Source organism: Lissotriton vulgaris, chromosome 6 (genome assembly GCF_964263255.1).
Source record: "Lissotriton vulgaris chromosome 6, aLisVul1.2, whole genome shotgun sequence".
Classification (NCBI taxonomy): Eukaryota; Metazoa; Chordata; class Amphibia; order Caudata; family Salamandridae; genus Lissotriton; species Lissotriton vulgaris.
This window is the reverse complement of record NC_141694.1, coordinates 1,114,981,885-1,115,008,144: the sequence shown is the minus strand read 5'-3', so window position 1 is coordinate 1,115,008,144 and position 26,260 is coordinate 1,114,981,885. Positions and strand designations below refer to the sequence as shown.

General features: G+C 48.2%; 1 protein-coding gene across 1 annotated transcript in view; it reads left to right on the top strand.

The window, feature by feature from the left end:
• Positions 1 to 26,260, top strand: part of PYGB (glycogen phosphorylase B) — a 684,627-nt gene that overhangs the window by 566,990 nt on the left and 91,377 nt on the right. Inside the window, exon 18 of the mRNA XM_086927201.1 lies at positions 22,507 to 22,641. Within this exon, the coding sequence (XP_086783327.1) occupies positions 22,507 to 22,641 (135 nt within the window). The remainder of the gene's footprint in view (positions 1 to 22,506; positions 22,642 to 26,260) is intronic.

Below are 26,260 nucleotides of genomic sequence, written 5' to 3'. Positions count from 1 at the left end.
CAGGAGCCTTTTAGTGTTATCGCTGCACTGGCGATTCGGGACAAAGCCCGATTGATCTGGTTCGAGGATTCCCGGAAGACAAGGGCCTGGGCAGGACGCCAGCACCCCAGTGAACAATTTTAAGTCCAGATTAAGTAACGAGATGGGACGGAATGCCGAGCAATGTGTAGGGCTCTTGCCTGGTTTGGGTAGCACCACTATGTCTGCTGCAAGCATATCTGGGGGTATGGAACTCGAGACTTTGAATGAGTTGAATAGCCTCGTGAGTACCGGTGCCAGAAGTTGGCCAAAGATTTTATAGAAGCCTGATGAGAAACCATCAGGACCTGGAGATTTGAGCGGCCGTAAGCGGGAGATTGCGGCCAGGACTTCGTCCAGTCGAATAGGAGCGTCTAAGGCTTCTGAATTTGTTTTGGACAGCGGTGTAATATCCGCCGATTGCAAGTATGCATCTATGTCCACGGGCGACACTTGGTCTTCCCTGTATAGGGAAGCATAAAACGAGCGGAAGGCGTCTGCAACCTGCGCATCTTCAGTGAGGGCCTCCTCAGAGTCATTCAGGAGGGTGGTGATTTTGGAGCGCTGGGTCTAGGCTTTTAGGGCGCTAGCTAGGAGGCGCCCGGTGCGGTTGCCCCCCACGTAGTAGGAATGGTGGAGTCAGAGGGCGGCGAACTCAGCTCTGTCTGTATCAAGGCTGGCTTGTTGGGCCCTGGCTGCTTTTAACTGTCTCCAAATTCTCGGAGCCCGAGTATGACTGTGAACCCGTTCAAGCTCGGCCACTTGTGCTGTGAGATCATCTCTTTTTTCTTTGCGAAATTTGGCATCTGCAGCCGCTATAGCAATCAGTTCCCCCCGCACTACAGCTTTCAAGGCACCCCAAAGAGCCGAAATGGAGGTGACGGAGCCATCATTGGTGGCAAGGTAGTCCGAAATGCATTTATGGATTTGTGTGGTGACGGCCGGTCTTTGAAACATGGTTTCGTTAAGCCGCCATGAGCCCGGGGTGCGCGTGTTTGTGGGTACGGTGAGTGTCAATTCTATCGCGTCATGGTCAGAGAGGGCTGCAGGGACAATGGAGATGTCGGTGATGCAAGTCTTTAGTTCTGAGGAGCCTAGGAAATGATCCAAGCGTGCGTACGTGCGGTGTACATGTGAGTAGAATGTGAAATGTGTCGTGTTGGGGTGCATCGCCATCCATAGATCCAACAGGCCCCTTTCTCCCAGCCACAGCCCACCCGCCTCAGAAAGCGCTCCAGTGTCCCCATAGCGGTGTCCGGACCTGTCTTTGTGCGTGTCCATAACTAGGTTGAGGTCCCCCCCAATGAGTAGGTGGGTATTAGGGGGTAGTAGTGCTTCTGAAAGTGCATTCTTGAGAAAAGCTTCTTGGCCAGTGTTTGGGGCGTATATGGAACCAATTGTCATCGTGCTGGCCCCCACAAGAAGGGTGTATGCCAGGAGGCGGCCTTTAATTTCTCCCACCTTGACCCCCACTCGGCCCCGAAAGCGTCGGGACACAAGCATGGCCACCCCCGCTTTTTTAGTTGGAAGTGATGAAAAAAATTGTTGTGGGAAGGCCCTGGAGCGCATCCTGTGCCAATCCTTAGGTAGGAGGTGAGTCTCCTGCAATAAGCAGATGTCTGCCCCTGAGTGTTTCAGATGCGAAATCACAGCTCGTCTCTTAATTGGATTGTTGAGGCCTTTTACATTGAGAGACAATATCTTAAGTGTATCGGACATCTTGGAGTGTTATGGGTTTGGCGTAGCGCGAAGACATTCCCATCAACATGTGTGGTGAACAGTGTGCAGTATATGAAGCCTGTCGACGTCCCTTGGCATACTGGTCCCCTCCCCCAATCCCACTCCTTTCCCCCCACCAAACTGAGCCCCATCCGGATCCCAAACAGCACCCGGGATGGCACATTGTCCGTCTCCCCACCAGCTCAGAACAATCCCCGTCCCCCCCACCCAACAACTTTTCCCTCCCCGTCTCACCCGAACCCCAACTTGTAACATCCAACCAATAGTCATTGTCCCGGGCCTATCCAGAGTCAGTTCAGGCCCGTGGGGTGAAAAATAGAGGAGGCTGTGGCAGTGGCGGCCCATGTGGCCCCCCGCCCTTCTCCCCTCCCCCCCACTTAGAAAGAATGGGGTAACTATGGCTCCCTGTCTGAATCAAGCTTAGGAATGAGTGGTGGTATCTTTAACGACTTCTTCGATGGCTGCAGCTTTGTCTTTGGCAATTGTCCCCGGGTCCGGGGCGGAGGCGATGTTTAGGTGTACGGCGTCTTCGTACTTGTTGCCAGCCGTTGCCAAGGGGCTGCGGCCGGCTAGCCTGGGAAGACCCCGGGGTGGAGTCTCCGTCTGATGTGTCATCTGGCAGTTCCAGGCCCAGCAGGGCACATGTGTCTTGAAGCGAGCGGAGTTGATGTAGGGTGGAGTGGTGTGGCTCACTGGTTAGAGGCGGCACACCCGTAAGCAGAGAACGGCCCGGGACCAGGGTTCAATTCCCGACGCGGCAGGGTCGTGGACCAGGGTCAAAACGGACTCGCCTCGGTGCCTACTCTAACCAGGGAACACACTCGGCAACTCTGGGCATTAAGCTTGCCTCATCTCTACAACGGCCCCCCACAGACGCCGGGGATGCCTGGTTTCACCTTGGAGATACCCAGAAAGGGACCATCTCACAGGGAAAACCAGGACGGGTTCCCCAGCGGTCTTCAGCGCCAGGATACTCCATGGAGTCGCAGTGCGCTTTACAAGTACACTTACATTTACATTTACATTTCCACTTAAAGATCAGGCGGAACGGGTGCCCCCAGGAGTAGGGCACTCCCTTTTCCCTCAGGAACATGGTGACCACCTTGAAGTCCTTGCGTTTCTGAAGAGTGATAGCGTAGAGGTCTTGGAAGAGCTCAATAGGGTTGTCCCGGAAGCGGATAGGTTGCGCCCGGCGTGCTTCTCTCAGTATCCTCTCCTTCAGGGGAAAGTCCGGGAGGAATGCCAGGATGTCCGGGGGAGGTGCAGGGGCTCGGCGGGGCAGTCCCACTCGGTGCGCTCGGTCAATACGGATGGGAAAGTCAGCAGATTCGTTAAGGATCTCTCGGAAGAGGTCTTGGAGATATTCCGTGACGCTGTTCCCCTCCGCTTTCGATGGCACACCTCTGACCCGTATGTTATTCCATCTGGAACGGTTTTCAAGGTCCTCCGCGTGAGCCTGGAGACCCACCTGCTGTTCCTGAAGGCGGAGAACTTCTTGCTGGAGGTGCCCCAGGTCCTCACAACGTGCGTGGTTAGATTCTTCCACTGCCACCACTCTTTCCCCCAGTCCGTCCAGATCCCTGCGCAGTTCTCTCTGCTCACTCACCAATTCCTGTTTCAAAGTCTGGAAGTCGTCGCGTAGCGTATTGAAGAGGGTTTCCAGAAACAACTTCGTTATAGGGGCATCCTCAGCCTCCTTGATTGGGGCGGCCGCCGAGGTCGACGGTGATGTGGGTGTTTGGGATTTCTCTGGGTAAGAGGACGTTTTCATGAGCAGTTCGTTAATCGGTCGGCCCCCTCTGCGATTGGTGGTGGTCATCGTGGTGTGAGATGAGGACCAGCCTGTGCCCCGTGTGTTAGGAGTACACTGCAAGAGTCAATTCACCAAAACTCGATCCCCGGGGGTCCCAGAGACAGTCACAGACCCTGGCCCGCACCGGTGGTGCGGTTCGTGGTGCAGATGGGCCGTGAGTGAGTTCTAACTGCTCCGGGGGCTCGATTTGCGCCCCCCGAATGTAGATGAGGGCAAAGTTTTGCCGCCCGGGTCAGCCACTGGTTTCACAGCATCTGCTCAGGGTGTTATCTGAGTCCAGTCCGCACCCGTCTGGTCCTCCTATGCCGTTCTTAGTGGGTTTGGCGGGGGGTCCACCAGTGGGCAGGCGCCAGCTCTCCTCCCGCCGGGGGCACGACCACCAGGCCCCCCGAGCACCCCCCGCTCCTCACCTCAAGGTTGCTTTGATGTGGTTCGCCCACGATGCCAGATGCCAGGTGCCTCGCAGGCGCCGCCGAAGGGGCCGCACACAGTCGGGCAGGAGCCCCGATTCCTCAGATCGGAGCAAGCCTCAGGTGCTCACTGGGGCTGCCCCGCAATGGAGTACTCCGCCTTAGGCCTCATTGCTGTCCGTGGCTGCTCTGTGTGTGACTCGGCCGGGGCCCCGCAGACGCTTCTGTTTGTGGGGCGGCACACATTATTGGGGGTTCACCTGGAGGGAGGGGCAATGTGGACTCGCCCCCAGCGTCGCTGGAGTGCCGGTTGAATGTGACCGCTGTCCAGGCTGCACCGCAGCGTAGGCCCAAGCCGGGGACTGGCGTAGAGCGCTCCCGGGCCGCAGTCCGCCTCGGTTGCGCATGTGCCCGCTCCTAAGTGCCGTGTTGTTTAAGAGGCCGGCAGCCACACGCCCGCTCCGTAGGTGTCCCTGCCCCGGCTGCTTAGGCGGGGCGGACCGGGTTGTTGCGAGTGCCCTCCGTGGCCATGTAGGCCAAAGCCGGGAGCTAAATTTGGGGATCGGCTGGGCCGTTAGGCGCTGCGGGCATAAGGGTTCGGCTCCTATCAGGCGGCCACTCTGTGTCTCGGAGGGGGTTGTCGATGTCGGGGAGCCACCCCGGTTAGCAAGCACAGTCCAGACCTGTGAGCCAGTCTGTCTCCTCTTCGCGGCGGGCTCGATCAGTGCCAGACCCGGCCTCAGGCACTCTCCCGCCGCGGCAGGCGGCAGCGGCGGGCCAGGGCGATTGCACCTCCCCCGGTCCGCACTACGGGTCCTCTCCACGTCGTGGGGTGTGCAGGGGAGCCAAATCAGCAAATTTCAAGGCCGATTGTGGGGGTTTCGGGGAATCGGGCGAGGAGCTCCGTAACTTCACCTCCGTCCCGGCCGCCATCTTGGCCACGCCCGCAATGGCTCTTTTAATGGCTAAGAGGCAAGTGTCTAAATGTTGGGGAGGCAAGAAAATACCAAGCACTAAACAATGGCTGCAGGACATGACTTACTGCAAGGATAGATTAGTGACATACGAAGAGGAACTGCCAGCCAAATCACGGCTGAAAGACTATTGGAGCTATCTAACCGTTTATCTACAGGGCAATGATGTGAATGCAATGTTATAAATAATGGTGTATTGCACCTCTATTCCAAAAAACCCGAAACTGATGTACTTACTCGGATGTTTTTAAACTGTTTGACTCTATTATATATAGTATTTTTATATATATATGATATACACAAATGGATGAAAAATGCAGAAATGTACTGGGCTTTGTTTCACTCAATGGTTGTAATTTGTTTACTTTGATGAAAATCAATAAAAAGATTTTTTTTTAAAACGAATTGCCAAAGAACCCATTCAGTTGACACCCTTATACTTTGTAAAAAAGCCTCTCGAAAGCTATACGCCAGTCAACCTCCACATGTCATGATGCAATTCTGGGGTCTGTAGTTCTCCCTCACTCCTGCGCTGCAACCCGCTTTGCCACCATGAGGCCGAATAAAAGAATGTTGTATAATAGCTCAACAACTCAAGGCATGTCATACATAAAGGTTAGCCGATTGTGTTGTCAGCCCCATGGCCTCCAGCATTAAATGATAACTCATTGTCCACCGTTTTCCTTTCACATGCCCATATTGTGTGAAGAAAGTTACCATTTATCGGTCCCCCTTTCTGGAAAGTGCAGTTAGGTGTTACACCCATGGCATTACATAAAGTCTTGTTTGATTATATTATGCCCTCTGCAGGATATAGAGGCGCATCACCTGAAAACTAGCCTGGGTGATGATCTCTCTCTGGTCCATGAGTACCTACATACGGTGAGGGTCATCCGGGTCCTCTAGTTTGAATTCTGCCCGCTAGAATTCGTGCATGCCCTGCAATGAAGTGGGATGGCAACCTAGGGAGGACACCGGGAGCACCTGCCTTTGGAACCCTGTTTAGAGCTAAACTCAAGGCACGTAAACTCCCTGTGCCTAAAATGTGTGTCAAATGCATAGTGTAATTCCCACTTGATGTACACAATCTTGTAGATTGTCTTCAGATCCCTCAGTTAGTGCTCTGTTGAGTCACAGGTAGTTTTGAACTACTTAATACCAATATATATCGTCAGTGCCAGTTTCACGGGCTTCATCAGGGGGGTCAGTGCAGGGTACAGCTGTTGTGAATTCCGTCCCTGTTTTAATGTTCTCAACTCCCCTCCTCCAAATCACGTGCTCTTGTATCGCGCTGACACTCCCACGAGCAGATGCATGCTGGTGCCTGTAGTCCAGGTGGGCGGCTGAAAAGTTCCAGGGACGGTCCAAACACACAGTGATGCTGCCAACATGATGAGCACGGGCCACACACCAGCTCATGTGCCGGGGAGGGGGTGTAAAACAAAGTCCTCAGCAGATTCCTTACTCAGGCACACCGTGTTGCCTCCTCTCTCCCCATCGCATCCCATTTTGCAGTTTCATGTAGCGTGACCTCGACCTATAGGTATTGGGGTGCTTACATTGGCACCAGTTACATCACACAAGGCAACATTATGTTTTCTTAAGGCCCAACGATTTGCCAAGCATCACAGGATCTTAAGCCGACATCGAGACTCAAATCCAGCTTCTCAGTTCCATTATGACCGCTCTGCCATAATGCCACACCATCTCCCAAATCAGCACACACATGTGTGCGCACACACAGACCTTCAAGTACAGTTAAAATCCATGTACGGCCAACTCAGCCTTTCATCCTTCTTATTTCGGTACTCCAAATACCTTAAACGAGTGCGTTCCATAAATTATTTAGAATGCCTTACTTGGGAGATAGCGACTTCAGTGCGCCGAGCTACATAAATACATTACCAGAAAGGAATGTCGAAATACCCTATGTATTTTTGCACCCAGAGCACCATAAGAACACTCTTTATAGTAACCTTCCTTGATGTCACACATGTAGATGCTACTCGCCAGTAAAGCACTTCAACACCCCATCAGGGTTACAAGCTCTATATAAATGCAAACCTTTTTCCCTTTTATATCCATCCTCAACCCTTCTCAATCCAAATAACTGACTAAGATATCCACCACTCAAATTACTTTCATATTTCACTATACTAATTCAACAGTAATCCTTATGGGTTCCAGAGTAGCGTACTACTCGCCCAAAAAGCGCTTCAAAACCCCGTCAGGGATAGCAAGTGCTATATAAATGCAAAGCTCTTTCCCTCTTCTATCCCGCCGCTAACCTTCTCTATCCAAATGCCTGAATAACATATCCACCACTCAAATTACTTTCATATTTCACTAAACTAATTTTCAACACTTATCCTTTATGGGTTCTGGAGTAGCATGCTACTCACCAGAAAAGCGCTTCAATACCCCATCGGAGTAACAAGCGCTATATGAACGCAAACCTTTCTTCCCTCTTCTATCCCTCCGCTATCCTAACTTCAAATAACTGACTAACCTATCCACTACTTAAATTGCTTTCATATTTCACTATACTAATTTTCAACACTAATCCTTTATGGGTTTCCAGAGTAGCGTGCTACTCGCCAAAATAAAGTGCTTAAACACCCCATCAGTGGTAACAAGCGCTATATAAATACAAAACATTTTTATCCAGTATCGGGGTATCTTTCATAGATTCACATGCCTGAATCATTCCCCGTCGTCGAGGCGGGAGTCCCACAGTAAAAATATATACAATAGCAGTGCCTAAAAATTTCTTGTAGTAGGCTGGAAAAGCCTAAAGGCCTAGCTAGGCCAAAAACTTAGCAGCCTATCTACCTCATTATGTAAAAAGACCTGAAATAGAAGCCTGAGCCAATCAGCTGTCCTCACCCTCTAGAACCTTTCTAGCTCCTGCAGTTCTCCTCAGATTTTCACCACACTTCGTGTGTAAGGGAGTCTCCCTGAGTACCTACTCAGGTATTGTCTCTTTTCTTCAAAATGTCTGAAAAGAAGGCTCTTTTCAAGGCTTGTGGAAGCTGCAATAAGAAGAGGGTCCATGTGGACGACCAGCACTCTGACGTCATCTATTGTCTGCACCCCTCACATGTTGTGAAGGATTGTAGAATTTGCCGTACCTTCCCTTCAAAAACTATCAGGGATAGAGAGGCAAGGGTACTTTTGTGGTTAAAATCATCTTCCACAGATGATGAGGACAAGGCCTCTACCTCCAGCAAGAGAGCCAGATCCAGAGAGAGCTCTTCTCCTGAGAGGAAGAAAAAACTTAAACCCTCTCAAAGAGTCTCAGAACACTCAAAGAGTGCATCGTCTCCTTCAAGACCGTCCACTGTGAGTACAGCCCAGACTAAGATTGTTTCTCTGGTGTCTATTCATACTGCTACTTTAACTTCTACCTCTTCAACTTCTTCTGCTACGGTCACCACTTCGGCTATTACTTCTCCTCTGGTGTCTGCTAAAACTTTGTCGTCGCCTGTGAAGCCTTGCTCGACGAAGGGCCAGTTGCCGTCGAAATAATCGTCGACTGTCTAGTCGACGACCGCTCCGTCGACGAAGATCCCTTCAGCCATGTCGACGAAGGCCCCGTCGACGAAAACAACAGGCCCGTCGACGACAGTTCCGTCGACGAAGACATCATCGACAGCCTCGTCGACGAAGGACTCGTCGACGAAGACACCATCGACGACCTCGTCGACGAAGAGTTCGTCGACGAAGACACCATCGACGAAGGATTCGTCGATGAAGACACCATCGACGGCCTCGTCAACGAGGATACCATTGACGGTCTCGTCGACGGCAACATCAATACCGTCGACGACAGCTCCGTCGACGGAAATGCCATTGACAGTCCCGTCGACGACAATTCCAAAGACAACAGGTTCGTCGTCATCGACTTCTACGAAAGCAATGGCATCAGCTCATCTGCTGCACAGCACACCTCCGACGAGGGTGCAATATACCCGTTTCCAAATGAAAACTTATCAGAGGCAAGACTACTCTCAGATTTCTCCACTCTTACCATCACACCTTTTGGAGACATATGTGGAGGATGATTCGGATGACGATGAAGAGGATGAGGGACCTTTTGGGGTTGGCCGTCACCCTTCACAATTGAACATCAAGTATAAGGAGGAAGATGAGGACGATGACCAAGAGCATTATGCGAATGAAGACTTGTCAACGCCATATCATTCGCCCCATACCAGACCTCCTCGTTCAGAGGACACAAGTCATCTGCCATCTACTTTAATTCAAGACTTACAAGCTATGTTTGCAGTCTATCGCCAGAGATTTCCTCCAACTCCAGTTGCACCTGTCCCAGTTGACATGACAAGGCCTCCTTTCGCCGCGACCTTCATTGTCACCAAGGCAGGATACTGGCCCTACACCCCAAGGTGACACGGATACCTCTTCTCATGATGAGGATGATGGCAGGGAAGAGGGCAAGTTGCCACATCATACACCTACGGATCCGTGGGATGATTATGTCATTCCCATGCCTTCACCGCCTGCGCCACGCCCGTCAGATTCTCCGCCTGAGGATATTGGCGGATGTCATTATATTATGCAACATACGGCTAATAGATTTGAATTGTCTGTCACAGTTGAGCAGTCTGACTGCTTTTTGCATGACTTTAAGGAGGGGTATCGCAGAATTACCAGAGCTATCCTTATTATTGATTACATATGGAAAAAGGGTCTCAACATCATGAAAACGCCCGCTTCCATTCCGGCAGTCCTTCCAAGAATTGAGAAGAAGTATCGAGCGCCACCTGATACTCCATCTTGCCTCGACCGGACTCGGTCATTTCTCAGGCAGCACAACAGAGGTCCAAGAACCCTTCAGCTCCTATTTCAATGCCACCTGACAAGGAAGGCAGGAGACTAGATGCAATAGGGAAGAAGTTCTCTGCAAATGCAGCAGCCTCCCTTAAGGCAGCTAATTCGTTAGCAATTTTGGCCCGTTATGATAGACAGATGTGGTCAGATCTGTCCGAGTTCTTGATCTGATCCCTGAGGATCGTCAACAGGAGGTACTCAGGATCGTGCTTGAGGGAGAAAGGGCGGCATCGGAAATCATTGATTGCGCCCTTGATATTTCGAACACCAACTTTAGGCAATTGGCGGGAGCAGCAGTCCTCAGGCATCAAGGTTGGCTCAGGGCTACCACCTTCAGACCTGAGGTCCAAACGAAGATCTTGGACATGGCGTACGATGGGGATTCACTTTTTGAAAAACACATCGATGACGCTTTGCTGGCAATTAAAACGGATACGGACACTGCAAAATCACTAGGTACCCTACAATACAAGAGAGGGTCCTTTAGAGGAGCAAGAGGCTGTGGTTACTCCTCCAGAGGAAATTATTCCAACCAGCAAAATCGACAGTACCAGTCTCAGTATAAACAACCGTACTATCAATCATCCTACAGATTCTGGTAGTTTCTCTCGTCCGGGAGGGAAACGGCACTCAAACAATCAAGGGCGTGATTCCAACAAGCGCCAATGAGCTTTGCCGGACGTCAGTCATTCATCCTCCCCTTCCTGTGGGCGCCAAAATTTCCGCCTTTTACCAACAGTGGCAGAAAATAACTTCGGATCAGTGGGTCCTGGATCTTGTCAGGAATGGACACACTCTGGATTTTTTGCATAAACCACCAACAGCGCCGCCCATGGGTCCCCCTCCCCTTCACTTACTTTTCAAAGAAGCCTTAAAGATGCTACACAAGAATGCGATAGAACGAGTTCCTGCCTCTCAGAAAGGGAAAGGATTTTATCCTCGCTTCTTCCTCGTAGAGAAAAATTCAGGAGAGTGGCATCCAATATTAGATCTGCGCAAGCTCAACAAATAACTGAAGAAACAGAGTTTTGGCATGGTAACGCTAACAGACATTCTGAATTGTCTCAACAAAGGGCACTTTATGGCTTCTCTGGATCTGGAAGACACCTACTTCCACATCCCTATTTACCAAAAACACCTCAAATACCTAAGATTTGCAGTGGCTGGCGTCCACTTTCAATTCAAAGTGCTTCCATTCGGCCTGAAAGCGGCGCCAAGAATATTTACCAAATGTTTAGCCCCGGTGGCGGCCATGCTGAGGTCACAGGGAATACAAGTTTTCCCATACCTCGACGACTGGCTATTAAAAGGACCATCAAGAAACTCCATGATGGAAGCGGTCAAGAGTTCCCTCTCCCTATTCTCAAATCTGGGACTGACCCTCAATTCGAACAAATCTCAGCTTCAACCTCGCCAGGAGTTGACCTTTCTGGGAGCGGTATTGGACACATGCCAGTGCAAAGCGTTCTTGACTCAAGAGCGGCAAAACAAACTGCTAAAGCTGGCAAAACAAATATTTGCAAGAAGGTCACTTTTGGTTCGAATATTTGCTTCCCTTCTAGGGATGTGCTCGTCTGCAATCAGCCTTATCCCTATGGAGAGACTCAGAATGAGGCCGCTGCAGGAGGAATTACTTCGACAGTGGAGGCAAGTCGACGGATCGTTCAACGACCGCATTAAAGCATCCAAAATGAATCAAGCCCTTCTTTGGTGGTCGAAGGCGCACAATTTGTCACTGGGCCTCACATTTCTCCACGACATACCAGAGTTCAGCCTGACAATGGACGCTTCCATGGAAGGTTGGGGAGGTCACCTCCAGGACCTTCAGATTCAAGGGCGGTGGTCTCATCAGTACCGGCAGAAGCACATCAACAGCCTGGAGCTGAGAGCCATTTTTCTGTCCCTGCAAGCCTTCCTTCCAAGGATTGTGAATTCGTCAGTGCTGGTGCGCACGGACAATACCACCAGCATGTATTATATAAACAAACAAGGAGGAACGAAATCTCTCACCCTGTCGCTGGAAGCTCAAGAAATGTGGGAATGGGTGATACACCACGGCATATCCCTCAGAGCAGAACATGTGCAAGGTGTCTAGAACTCTTTAGCCGACAACCTCAGCAGGGCTTTCACAGGCTGTCACGAATGGGAACTCGAGCAACATCAAGTGGAGAGGATCTTTCAAACATGGGGAACATCAACACTGGATCTGTTTGCCACGCAGCAGAACAGCAAATGCCTATTTTATGCCAGCAAGTTTCCTCAACTGGGGTCAAGGGGAAATGCCCTTTTGATGAGATGGTCCGGAATATTTGCATACGCTTATCCTCCGATCCCGCTCTTTCCGAAAGTACTGCAAAAGATGAAGAGGGAACATTGCACTCTCATCCTCATTGCTCCCCGTTGGCCATGACAGTATTGGTTTCAGGAACTAATTCTACTCTCTCAGCAGCCTCCACTTCGTCTCAAGCCGACAGTGTCAATGTTAACAAGAGAGGGGGGCCCGATCCGACACCCAGATCCTCAATCACTGTACTTGCACGCCTGGCTCCTGACTTCTTAGAGTTCAAGGATCTTAACATCTCCTCAGACTTCAGGGCGATTTTATCACAGGCCCGTGCGCAAAGTACCATCCAGACATATCAGTTTAAGTGGAAGCGATTCTGTTCCTGGTGTGGAGAAAATAATGTTCATCCAATTCACGCTCCACCTGAAGACATCCTTCCTTATCTACTGTCCTTAGCTAGGGAAGGACTGGTTTTCTCATCCATTAAGGTATAAGTGGCGGCAATATCCAGATTCAGAAAGAGTTCCAAGAAACCATCATTATGTTCATCATCTTTGATCAAACAATTCCTTAAAGGGCTATTCCGAGCTTTTCCTCCAGTTCTGCCTCCTCCTCCTGAGTGGGATCTCAATATCGTTATGTCCCAACTTCTAAAAAGGCCTTTTGAACCTATTCACTAGGCGTAGCTAAAGTTTCTAACTTGGAAAGTGGCTATCTTACTGGCTCTCACTTCAGCCCGCAGAGTCAGTGAGAGACAGGCCTTCACGATTGCACAGACTTTCTTACAATTCTCTAGAGACTTTGTGACGCTTAGAACCAACCCAAGATTCATCCCAAAGGTGCCGACCCAATTCCACATCAATCAACCTGTCAAGCTCAATACTTTTTTCCCGGATCCTAAAACTCCGGCAGAGAAGGTTTTACATTCCCTAGATGTGCGTGCCTTAAGTTTTATCTTCAAAAAACAAAGGACATACGCAAATCTAATCAGCTTTTTGTTGCTTATGGTCAAGCCACCTTGGGTCAGGCTGTAACAAAGGCAACTATAGCTAGATGGTTGTCATCTACGATTCTCTTCTGTCATGACAAAGCTAACAAACCTTTAACAAGAAAGGTTTATGCGCATTCTACCAGAACAATGTCAGCGTCGACGGCCCTTTTTTCTGGAGTGACGCTGGAGAACATTTGCCGAGCTGCTACGTGGAAAAGTGTGCACACTTTTACGAAGCACTACTGTCTGCAGTCGGCAACTCGTGATGATACAGCAGTTGGGGAAGCGGTGCTGCAGCATCTTTTTCACTAAGGTTAGACTCTTTATAGTCTTTTATTCTTCATTTGACTGTTTTAAGCATATGTATTTCATTATGATGTTTTAATCTTTTCAAACGCTGTCCTAATCTGTAATGTACTTTATGAAGGTTTTTGATGCATATGTTATGTAAACAAGTTTGTGCTCTATAACCTTCCAGGTTGTGTGGGGGTGTATACGATTTATTTTGTCTCCCACCTTCCTCTAACGACAGACATGATGTCACTGCTTGCTACTCTGATTCAGGCATGTGAATCTATGAAAGATACCCCAATACTGGATAAGAAAACAAGTTACTTACATGTAACTACGGTTATCCAGTATTGGTATCTGTCATAGATTCACATGCACCCACCCTCCTCCCCGGCAGGGCAGTTCTGTTTTATTGATACTTATTCTCATTTGTGCTGGGAAAATCTGAGGAGAACTGCTGAGGATACTATTTCAGGTCTTTTTACATAATGAGGTAGATAGGCTGCTAAGTTTTGGGCCTAGCTAGGCCTTTAGGCTTGTCCAGCCTACTACAAGAAATTTTTAGGCACTGCTATTGTATATATTTTTACCTTGGGACTCCCGCCTCGACGACGGGGAAGGGTTCAGGCATGTGAATCTATGAAAGATACCAATACTGGATAACCGTAGTTACAGGTAAGTAACTTGTTTTCTTCTCCTTCTTCTATCCTTCCGCTATCCATCTGAATCCAAATAATTGACTAACCTTTCCACCACTTAAATTGCTTTCATATTTCACTATACTAATGCAAGACTAATCCTTTATAAGTTCCGTGTTAGCATGCAACTCGCGGAAAAAGTGATTTGACACCTCGTCAGGGAGAGTAATATCTATATAAATGCAATTACAATACAATACATAAACAAAGTGTGGGGGGTCCTGCCCCTCCACAATCCCCCAGGGACCACCACCTCCCCGGGGCAAACTTTATTTACATATGGGGGTCCGTTGCGGGCCCCAGTGACCACCACCTCCTTGAAGCTATCTTTACCTTGGGAGGGGGCCGTGCGGCCCCCTCCTGGAACCCTCCTTGACCCTGGGGACTGCCCCTCCCTCAGGGCCGGCTGCTGCAATGTCCCGGGGTGCCACCCCGGAACATTGCTGTTTGCTATGGCAGGGCGGGAGCCATGCGGCTCCCGCCCTGCCATTGGAAACCCTGCTTTGCTTTTTGGAAGTGAGAGCAGGAAACCTGCTCTGGCTTCCAAAAAAGCAAAGCAGATTGCTTTTGCATAAGGGGAGCTGCATGTCAGCAGCTCCCCTTGTGCAAAAGCAAAGCCGGCTCCCGCAGGAGGCGGGAGCCGGCTGGGACCGCGTGAGCATTGCGGCTCTCCTCACGGTCCCCAACGAGAGGCCATGCCCCGTGGAATGGGGTTCCCGGGGCCAAAAATGATCCAGAAGGGGGGCAACTCGTCCCCCCTCCTGTAAAAATCTAAAAGGGAATTGGGCATGCTCCGGGGGATGGGGCCCCCGGGGCCAAAAATGGCCCGGAAGGGGGGTCACGCAGCCCCCTCCCTCTAAAAAAAAAAAAATAAGAATTGGGCATGCCCCAATGGATGGGGTCCAGAACTGGCCCAGGGGAGGGGGGCCACATAAATACATTTTAATAAAGGCAATGCCCAGGAGATAGGGTCCCTGGGGCAGATAAATGCCTCAGGAGTGGGGCTTCTTTCTGCACCTCACTTGCCTCTTTCTGCACTTGTCTTGCTTCTTTCTACACCTCTGTTGCTTCTTTCAGCAATTCTCTTGCCTTTTTCAGCAATTCTCTTGCCTCTTTCAGCACTTCTCTTGCTTGTTTCTGCACCTCTCAAGCGTCTTTCTGCAGATCTGTTGCTTCTTTCTGCTCCTCACTTGCTGCTTTCTGCACTCCTCTTGTCTCTTTTTGCAATCCTCTTGTCTCTTTCTGCACCTCTCCTGCCATTTTTTGCACCCCTGTTCCCTCTTTCGGCACCTTTATTGTGTGTTTCTGCACCTCTTTTGCCTCTTTCTGTACCTCTTGCTTCTTTCTGTACTTTTCTTGCCTCTTTCTGCAACCTTGGAGCCTCTTTCAGCACCTCTGTTGCTTCTTTCCGCACTTCTCTTCCTTTTTTTACCTCTCCTACCTCTTTCTGCACCCCTCTTGCCTATGTTTGCATCTCTGTTAGTTCTTTCTGCACTGCTCTTCTTTCTGTACCTCTGTTGCTTCTTTCTGCACTTTTCGAGCCTCTTTCTGCAACCTTTGATCCTCTTTCAGCACCTCTGTTGCTTCTTTCTGCACTTTTTTGCATCCCTCCTTACTCTTTCTGTATCTCTCTTCCCTATTTGTGTACCTCTCCTACCTCTTTCTGTACTTCTCTTGCTTCTATCTGCTACTCTCTTGTACATTTCTGCACCCCTCTTGTCTCTTTCTGCATCTCTCTTGCCTCTTTCTGTAACTCACTTGCCTCTTTCTGCACTTATCTTGCTTCTTCCCACACCTCTGTTGCTTCTTTCAGCAATTCTCTTGCCTCCTTCTGCACTTCTCTTGCTTGCTTCTGCACCTCTCTTGCATCTTTCTGCACCGCTCTTGTCTCTTTCTGTCCCCCTGTTCCCTCTTTTTCACCTTCCCTGCCTATTTCTGCACCTCTCTTGCCTCTTTAGTACCTCTGTTGCTTCTTTCTGCACTTCTCTTCCTTCTTTCTGCATCCCTCCTGCCTCCTTATGTTCCTCTCTTGCCTCTTTGTGCACCTCTCCAACCTTTTTCTGCACCCCTCTTGCCACCTCTGTTAGTTCTTCCTGCACAGTTCTTACTTCTTTCTGCACCTCACTTGCCTCTTTCTGCACTTCTCTTGGTACTTTCTACATACCTCTTGCTTTTTCTGTACCTCTCTTGCAAATTTCTTTATCCCTCTTGCTTCTTTCTGCACTCATGTTCCCTCTTTCTGTACCTTTCTTGCCTGTTTTTGCACCTCTCTTGCCTCTTTTGATACTTCTGTTGCTTCTTTCTGCACTTCTCTTGCCTCGTTCTGCACCTGTAACATAGAGGTAGTTCTAACCCCCCTGCCCTAATATCTACTAGGGCCTTAAAGGGGAGGTCAGGCCAATGACAGGGATACCCCAACCCATAGTGTACCCTAGTGTATGTAGGGGTTTTCACTGTATTCTAAGTGTCTTTCAGGATAGCACTGCTGGCTCCGGGCCTGGTTAGTCAGTCAGTTACCAACAGTGCCAGTCAGCACAAAGTTGTGGGCACAGGATGACTTTGCAACAAGGCCTCTTTCTGCACTCTTTTTGGTTCTTTCTGCATATCTCTTGCTTCTTTCTGCACCTTTCTATGTCTTTCTGGACTTCTGTTGCCTCTTTCTGCATTTCTCTTGCTTCTTTCTGCGCTTTTCTTCCTCTTTCTGCACGTCCTACCTCTGTAGGAATAATTAAAAATTTGCACTTTAAAAACCTTTGACATTTACTGGAAAAAAAATATATGTTTCAGGGACGTTATAGTTAGAAATTAGCATTTAAAAAGCCTTTATCATTCACAGAAAAAAACATAGGTTGAGGGGATGTTATAGTTAGAAATTAGCATTTAACAAACCTTTGATATTCACTGAAAAAACCATAGGTTTCTGGGACATTATAGTTAGTTGGACATTTCACTTGTGCAAAACCCGAGAAATTTGGCCGTTATAGTTACGTGAGCTAACTATAACTCGCACCCCCCCTTCCCCAATGCACTGCTGATGATGTAACGTATTACATCACTCATGACACGGTCAGTGACATCACTGATGATATCCCAAATGACATCACTGATGACATCATCCATGTGATAATCTGATACATCTTCTCACACCCTAATATAACCTTTGATACACCCACTCTTACATTACAGACTACCATTCTCAAAACTATAGACACATCAACACCAGTCACTACATATGCACTCACTGTTTCATAGGTCTACACACACATCTACTCCCTCATCCATACAGTCACTTATCAATACATCTACCATCATATGTACTCATACACCCATACAGACACTCACATACCGCCACTCACCATAGAGTTACTCACACAGCTAGTCAGTCATGAAAATAATTAATCACACTCCCATTTACTCACCTATACAGTTTTACACACACCACCGCACTAACACATAATGGCGCTCTTATACAATCACTGATACAAGCACACACTTATCCATACAGCCACTCTCACAATCACTCACTCTCACATATAGTCATCTATATACTACAACACTCACATTTACTGCCTTTTACATATGTAGTTACTCACACATGTACCACTGAGACAATCATGCACAATAGCCAACAAACCCATATACACACTCACCCACCCATACAGCCCTTCACAAATGCACTCTTGAACTCATACACCCAGTGAATCACCCACTCACATATCTAAGCACAGAGTCACACACACCCCACCCACCCACAAAGACACTCAGGCACTCATACAGATACTCAAACAACCAATCAATAACCTATATAGACACTCATGTAGCTACTCACCAACCCATGCAGCTGCTTATACACAAATTGACAGACTGATACAGACATTCACACAGATTAGTCACTAACCCATGCATTCAGTAAGACACGTTTAATCACTCACTAATTGTGCCATTTTATGGATCCCATAATGCCTGACCTACTGGCACCAGAGCTAGTCCTTGGAAAGCATACCAGACATGGCAATTATATTTCAGTGCTTCCTTTGAGGGTGAAGATTAAACAAGGCCTCTATGTTTTGAGCTCCCAGCTGTCTAATAGTAAACTTTCAGACAGGCAAGCTCAGGATAACGTACAGTCCTTATTTAGGGTGATAGTCCACTCCCATATCAATCATGGTTGCCAGTGATTTAGAGAGGATACAGCTGAGCAGACACACTAGGTTCCTCCCTTCAAATAACATTATTAAAGAGAACCCTATGCCACTTTAAAGTTAAGCACAACATTTAAAGAGTGCGCACATATCAGGCATTAGTATCAAAGAAGAGGTAAAATTCTCCTGCCAAAACAGTTCATCTCAATAGAAAACGATGCAGTAGATATAAGACTGGTAGAAATTAACTCTCTAGGTTGATACAAACGTGATATGCTACAGATGTATGCGACAAACATGTGAAATGTTACAGATTTATGCTCCAGTGACCATAGAGTGGAATTCCTCTATATTCTTTTTCATTTATTGCTCAACAATCCAAGGTGGACTACAAATATAGCCGGAAGTTTCAACTATTGCCCATCGTTACATTTGGATAAAATAACCATGTTGCCTTCCTTGGTTTTAGAAGATCGTCCGTTTTGTTTACTTCCAGGCTGAAAGTAAGATCACTGACCGATGGACAATTTGAAGGCACAAAGAGCAGGCAATTGTCTTTCATTCATCAAGTGGTTCCTTGCTCCCAAGAACAAAAATGGTTTCTGCCATTACCCAATCATGTTGCTTCATTGTTTTGATAATATCTCCATTTACTGACTGCAAAGAAGTGGCAATTACAAATGTACTTAGTTAGGGACATCAAATATAGATGGTTATAGTGTATTTAACCATCAAAATCAAAAATAAAATATTTGTTGAAATAATATTCATACAGCAACTGTTAAAATCTTCTACAGGAGCCGGCTGGTATAGTTGCAGAACGAGACAAGAACCTTGGATGAACTCATGTTCAACCTTAGAACTGAAGATAGATATAATCCACATTTCAGTACATGTTTTATGAAAACAGACTTTTGAAAAGCTAGTCTAAAAAAGGAAAATATCAAGAGGCTGAAGGTTGCAGTGAAGATAGAAGACGATTTCCCATTTTTAGACGTCTTTTGGTTGATCTAAAGGCACGAGAGTCAAACATCTAGTGGTCTACCAGTACACTTAAAGAAGGAAAGGATCTTTTCTAGACTATGCACAGATTCCATTAGGTTGGCACTACTGATAAAAAGTGACAACCCTGTTAGAATAGGTTATACCCTCCACTTTTTTCTCCTGATTCTGGTTAATTATGTTTTTAGGGAGTCTTGAATAGTGCTTTATATGTCACCTCAAAGACATTTCAAAGCACTAGCTAGTGAAAGGTCTCTAACTACATTTGGAACTCTCAGCTTTATCCATTACCCAGGTGGGGATTGAATAGCTTAAAGATGGTACTTATAGCCCCTGAGAGGGTGCCGCTCGAGGCTAAAGGAACTTTACTGCTACAATTCCTGCTTCCCTGCTTGCCTGTCATCTTGAAGCGGGGTTCGAACGCCGACTTTGGGGCACAGCACCGGCGCTGACAGCGGGACTGCGAGGACCTGGTTGTTCTGCGGCGAGTGACCAGCCGCACCTGGGTCCTCTGCCGCCCCACCTCCCCATTTGGTTTTATTCACTCCCGCGCACGCGGGACCCGCGCGGGTGTGCGCCGGGCGAAGCCCGGGCCAAGGGCGGGCCCGTTACAGCCCGGTGGAGACCGGACCGGGCCACCCCTCTTTCGTCATTGGTGGAACTGGCCGGAGAAAGCTACCTGTAAGTACCCCAGTTGAGGAAACAGATTTTATTTTATTTATTTATCGAAAGTACACAGTCGTAATATGGCAGCACGGGAGACAAGGAGTAAAGCCCATACCAACAAACTTACAGGAACATTGGAAAATGTTATTGTTAGAGCCAATTCAATGCTAGACCAGGGCATTGTACTTAAGGAACTCAGGGTGTCCATGGATCTTGCTATGGCCAAAAGATGCTCATTGGGGCACTTTGTGAATGCTCGAACACCTGAGGCCGGAAGGGTGGGGAATGCTGTTAACGTCCAACTGATTGACCAAACTCAAACACCTTCCCAGGACCCGGTCGAAAATTCCCCTCCCACCCATTTGATCCAGCAGGACCTCTCAGTGCAAATGGATGGCCCCACCTCGACAAAAACCCCCGAAAGACCAAACACCCGCCGGTTCCATGGTAACTGTATGGGTGCAATTCCCAAGAAGAAACAGCCAATTGTAAATAAGGCAGGAGGCAGGGCAGCCAAACCAGCAAAAAGTTGTAACACAAACGCAATCCCGTCAAGCCCAAAGGACGCCGAGGCGCAAATGACAGTTGTTACATCTGATTTATCACTGCCACTGGGAAGCTCTGGGGGTGTTACTGTATCTGGTGTAGGTCCACCCAGGGAAGAATCATCGATATGGGAGGACTTTCTATGTACGAAAATTACCGCACTTCTGAGTGCCCTACTACGTCCATTGGAAGAGAGACTTGCGAGTATTGAAAGCAAACTATTTAACTTTGAACAAGTAACAGTGGGTACTTTAAACAGTTTGGTAAAGAATGCTTTAGCTCAAGGTAACCCGAACTCGAACCTGCCGATTTCAGCAGAGGGAGCTAGGATGTATGATAATCCTGTTGCCTCTGCGACGCAACAAGCTGCGGTTAATTCTCTAGCATCTATAGGGGGAACAAATGCATTGCCCAATAAATCGAGAGTGGGACTCGTGGCTGCCAAGGACACAGTGTCCAGTAGTGTAGGAGGGGCAGTGTCTGGTACCACTTTACAAGTTGGGCGGGCCACCGCAGGTATAGGTTCAAGTAAAAGACCCCGAACCGAGCTCAAAGTCGAATTGCCACCAGAAGTGAGTCCCTATCTAATTGTTTTAACAGGGGTTCCAGAGATTAGTATGTCAACTGTTCAATCATATACAACTCTGAAAAATAAAGCCCCTTACTGGCTTAATGTGCATAGACCCCTCCCTCCACATATGACAACTTTAATAACTACGGTCCGAAGGGTGGGTTGGGTGGGCCGTACACCTAAAACTTTAACTGGCGATTGTGTACTGGTCAACTTTAGGGACCCACACATTGTTGACCTTCTATGCAAATGGAACTCCGCAAGTGCAGGTACTAAAATAGAAGTCAGGCCACTCTCTTTTTTCTATCCTAGCAAACAACGGAGAGACCCAGATGAGGATTGGTCCCTTGCATCACACAGTCGAGCCGGGACGGGAGGGACGAACTGGCACGGCCATCACCCATCCACCCACAACCAAATCCTATGTTACAATAGGTTCAGTAGCCTGGATCAGGTTGACTGACTGACTCTGGTCGGGCAGGACATGCAGAAGGAGGTCCTGCTCCGTGGTGAGTTTGTCGGGGATGGTTTGGTTGTGATGGAGAGAGACCATGTATCCGAGTTGCCAGGAGTCCAGAATTCTCCAACATGGAGAACCAGGCATGGTGACTCTATTGACTCGGATAGGGTAGTTGAAAACATCCCGCTAGTAGTGCCTTAGCTACCATTAGTCCGGTTACACCATCAGGGAGAGTTAACATATCGCCCGATAGCACATGTCTTAGGGTGGGGAACACAAGGTGTATATCCATCCTGTCATGGAACGTGACAGGCTTACCAAACAAATTAGCTTGTCCGGAGTGGGGCACCTTTGTGGATGACAGTGATATATGTGTATTCCAAGAAACTTGGGTTAGGGAGGACCAACATAGAGTGGGTTTCGCAGCATTTAATATTGCTGCACGGTGGGGAGGCAAGGGACGTCCATCGGGAGCCCTTACAATTTGGGTTGGGCTACATCTGGGTTGTTCGGGCGAGATCATCATCATATCATCATCATCATATTTCTCCTAGTTACTTCTCTCTAAGGTAGGTGCACCATTTTAGTGCAAAGCCCAGCTTACTACCCTGCTTAAATCTGTGTTTGTGTCAAAGTACATGGGAGGATGCATGGGAAAGCTCATGCTTCCGACATTTAAAACATACACATTGCAACAGGATTATTGCAGCGCAAGACGATGCCTTGCCTTACTGTTTTTTTTTTTACAAAGCTTTGCTAGGCGAATCAAATTGCCCTGTGCATGGCTTTGTAAATGTCGACTGGCGCAACCACAAAGCAAAATGTTAGTAAATATGGGAACAGGTTTTTGGACAGAAAATGTTGGGCACTATTGTCCAGACTATAAGTGTATTAAAATTTGGACCAAAAAATACCCCCAGGCTATGTAAGCAATTGCAAGGTTCGCAAAGCATTTATGCAACGTGTAATTGAATTTGAAAACATTCACCATCTAGACCATACATGTTATCTGTGTAAGGCGTGTAAATAATGCATTTTTTTATGTTTAGCTACAATGCTAAAGAATACTATGATAGGATCCCAGAGCTGAAGCAAGCGGTGGACCAGATCAGCGTTGGATACTTCTCCCCAAAAGAACCTGACCTCTTCAAGGACATTGTCAATATGCTTATGCACAATGACCGGTAAGAACCACATAAACTTCCACAGAAGTATGCACAATCTACTCATATCTTGTACTTCGAATTTTGATGTAAAGTATGTGTACTCTATATTAAGTGATCTCCAACAGTCCGCCTTTGGTGCAAATGTTAAATGCCATCACAGTAGGGATAGCGAGATAATAAGCATATTAAGATGTAATTAATCAGATCATATGCATTTCTATTCCATTGCGAATGTTTAATTTTTTAAAAAGCTTTCTACGGCCATGGGAGCTAGTGTGAACTTTTTGTCTTTATTATAGTATTTCTTCAGTGTTTACATTTGGGACTGTGGCCAACATAGCTTCAATTTTTTCAGCAGTCCTACTGACAGCAGTGCCTCCAGTTCTATAGTCTACTCTATGGTCCACCACACACCAACCAATTAATGGTCACATGATGAAGCAAAATGAGAGGGTCTTGGACTTAAGTTTAGGACCGTCACATGCCTTCCCCACCAAATTATAAATCACAGAATATGACATGCCTAGGAAATGCGAGGAGAACCTTAATATGGTAATCCAGATAACTGTAGTACTTTCTACATTGTTAATAACCCAACAGGTTTGCAAGAAAACCATGTGTGCAGGAACAAGAATCCCACACCTCGGATAACGCCCAGCCCCTGCCTCAGTTTTCAGCCCCCACCACCCCAGGAGATATTGCTCAGTCAGAGAAAAGACAGCAAGGCGCAGACAGGGCCGTGAAAAGAAGAAGCGCTTCATATTCCCCCACACTGCCCTTGTGCACAAGTGCACTAGTGAGGGCTTCCGACGGTCGTCACGGAGCAGAGGACAAGCGGACTGTCACCGGCAGCTAGTTAATAACAATAAAAACAAAAGGAACGGTAAGGTGCTGGGACTTCGCTCGTTGGCTGGGCTGGAGTGGCCAGTTTTACCGGAAAGGGGGTGAAATAACTTGTTCCACTGCTCTGAAATGGAGTTGAACTGAAAGTGGACTCACCGAGCCCTCCTCAATTTTCCCTCTCGCTCGAGGGAATGCTTCAGTGCAGACAGTATCGGGCAGGCTGGAGCATCCAAGAACAACGTGATAGTGTGGAAAAGACCCGCCCCTGTACTGAAACAGGTTAACACGCTTTAAATACAAGACATAACCCTGGCACTACACCATACATCCTAACCATCAAACCCGGCCCTCACTAAGCATCTTAATAACTATACATCCTCCTGCCTTAAGTAACCCTTTACAAAACCAAACGCCCAATCACAGCTCTCTTCAATCAAACTCCCCTCACCCAACCATCGTGCATGCACCACTGTTTCCTTCTTATTGCATTCAGAAACTCCCTCCCCCACCCTTTATCATAGACTGGGTGTCATCATGACCACCGTTTCTTGCAATACCTTTCAACTTGTGTAACTAACTGCCAAAGTACCTGCTCATCATCAGCGACACCAGCAAATTAGCCTATCCTTGCGCACCTGGTTTGCCAAAAAAACAGCGAAATTCATCAGTAAACAACACAACCCCCTTCCTCCACAAGATAATGCCCCTGGTTAAGCACCAAACCCTCCAAAGGAGCCTGAAACTAGGGAGGGAGGGTAGGAAATGAACAAACTTTCCCTAACCAGCCGGTGTGCCTGATTTACTAAAATCCAAATGTATGCTCTAAGGCTCGGCTGACGCGCCCACTGGCCCCTTTGCCCTCGGACCATACCACCCACTCCAGATCACGGGGTAGGGCATTCTGTATCCACCCCACCACTTCATTACCCCCATCGAGCAGGATGGCGTATCCAAGAACAATGGACAACATGCAAGTGGGGAAAAGGATGCTTTAATCCACACGCGTTAAATACATAACCTTGGCGCTACGCTGTATATACTGACCATCAATCCCCGCATCACTATACATATTAATAACTATCCGTCCTCCTCCCTCTGAACACTGCTCCCTCGACACTACTCCATTGCACCACCCCAGAGTGCAAGAATTCCTCCTATGCGAGCCCATTCGCTGTGCGGGTAGACTCCGACAAATAACACTAAGGGTATGCTGCATCACCCAATCTCACCCAAGGACCACAAATGAACAGGCATCTCCGTCTTCCACTTCTTGACCCATGGTACAAGACCACGGTACAACCTCCACTGGAAAAGACAAAGAGCATCAGCAATTTAATTGTGCACCCCTGCAATGTGTTGGTCCTTGTAAGTCACATTTGCTTGCAGCCATTCCATCCCAAAAATTCTCAAGTGCCAAACTTTTGGATCTCTGGCTGATTGTCAATTAACGTTGCTCATCATGCTCATCACCGCCCAATTGTCCAAATTGAACAGAACCATTTTGTTAGCAAAATGGTGCCTCCAGAGACAAACTGCCACCACCAGTGGGAAAAATTCCAGGAAAACGATGCTGCGTCCAGGCCCGGACTGGCCGTTGCGGGCACCGGGCAATCCCCCGGTGGGCTGCACGGGTAGGGGCTGGTTTGGGGCCCCTGCGGGCCGTTTTTGTTACAGGGCCGTTTTTGCAGCATAAATCGGCCCAAAACCGGCCCGGGCAAAGAGCGCGGCCGCCCCCCCCCCCCCCCCCCTCCGCCCGGGGGGAGGGGGGCCGGCCGAGCACTTTGCCAGGGCCGGTTTTGGTTCCCAGTCCGGCCCTGGCTGCGTCCCCCTGTTCTTCCACCCTTCAAGCCACTCCTTCGCACACCACCGACCCTGACAAAAAATGCAGGAACCATGGCTCCCGACTGCGCATGAGAACAGCTTGACTGACCACTCAACCTGTTCCCCTACTCCAGCCATGGAAATATCATTGCATTCGATCAGAAACACTTTCCAAACTCACAAATCCTATTTCACTCCAGCCTAGAGGCGGACTCTGTGGTGTGGGAGTGATGCCCCTGCCAACAACCGTCTCAGACACTGACAGAAAGCTTTCCCTCCCCTCACTGCAATGCAAGCAAAATTTAGATGGCCTAGGCATACCTGAATATCCTCCACCTGGACCTTAGGCTTCTCCAACATCCTGTCCAACAAGTAAAAAAAACTGACTCTTCTTGCCCTCCAGCTATCTAATCTCCAAGCATGTGAAATCCAGCTCTATGTCTAAAAAAGTTATCACCTGCACCAGCCCTACTGTCATATCCTGTGCCAAGGGGACCCCAACCTCCTTAATCAACTCTTGAAACAACAACAATTCCCCCTGACATTCCTGAGTCTCTAGGGCACCCATCGAGAAAACATCATGCAACTAGTGCAAAATGACCTCCTTCCCCACCACATGAGCAAACATCTTCGGAAAAAGGAATAAAAAATTTCCATCAGTGAACTGGAAATCAAATAAGTGGACCGCAAACTGCATGCCCAACAACTCGTCATCATCAGGGTGAACCGGAAGTAAATGAAAAGCTAATTTTGCATTGCATTTTGCCTTCAATGTGCCTTCAATGTGCTGGTGACCATACTTGTTCACCAGCTGTAAGTCCGTATCTGCGGAGGCGTAGTGCACTGTAGTGCATGCCTCTGCGAAGGAATGATTGTCTGACAGGCCCTCCGGCCATAACAAATGGTAAATCAACTGAAACTCACCTGGGTCCTTCTTGGGGATCCCCCCGATCGGCAATTTCTAAAGATTGTG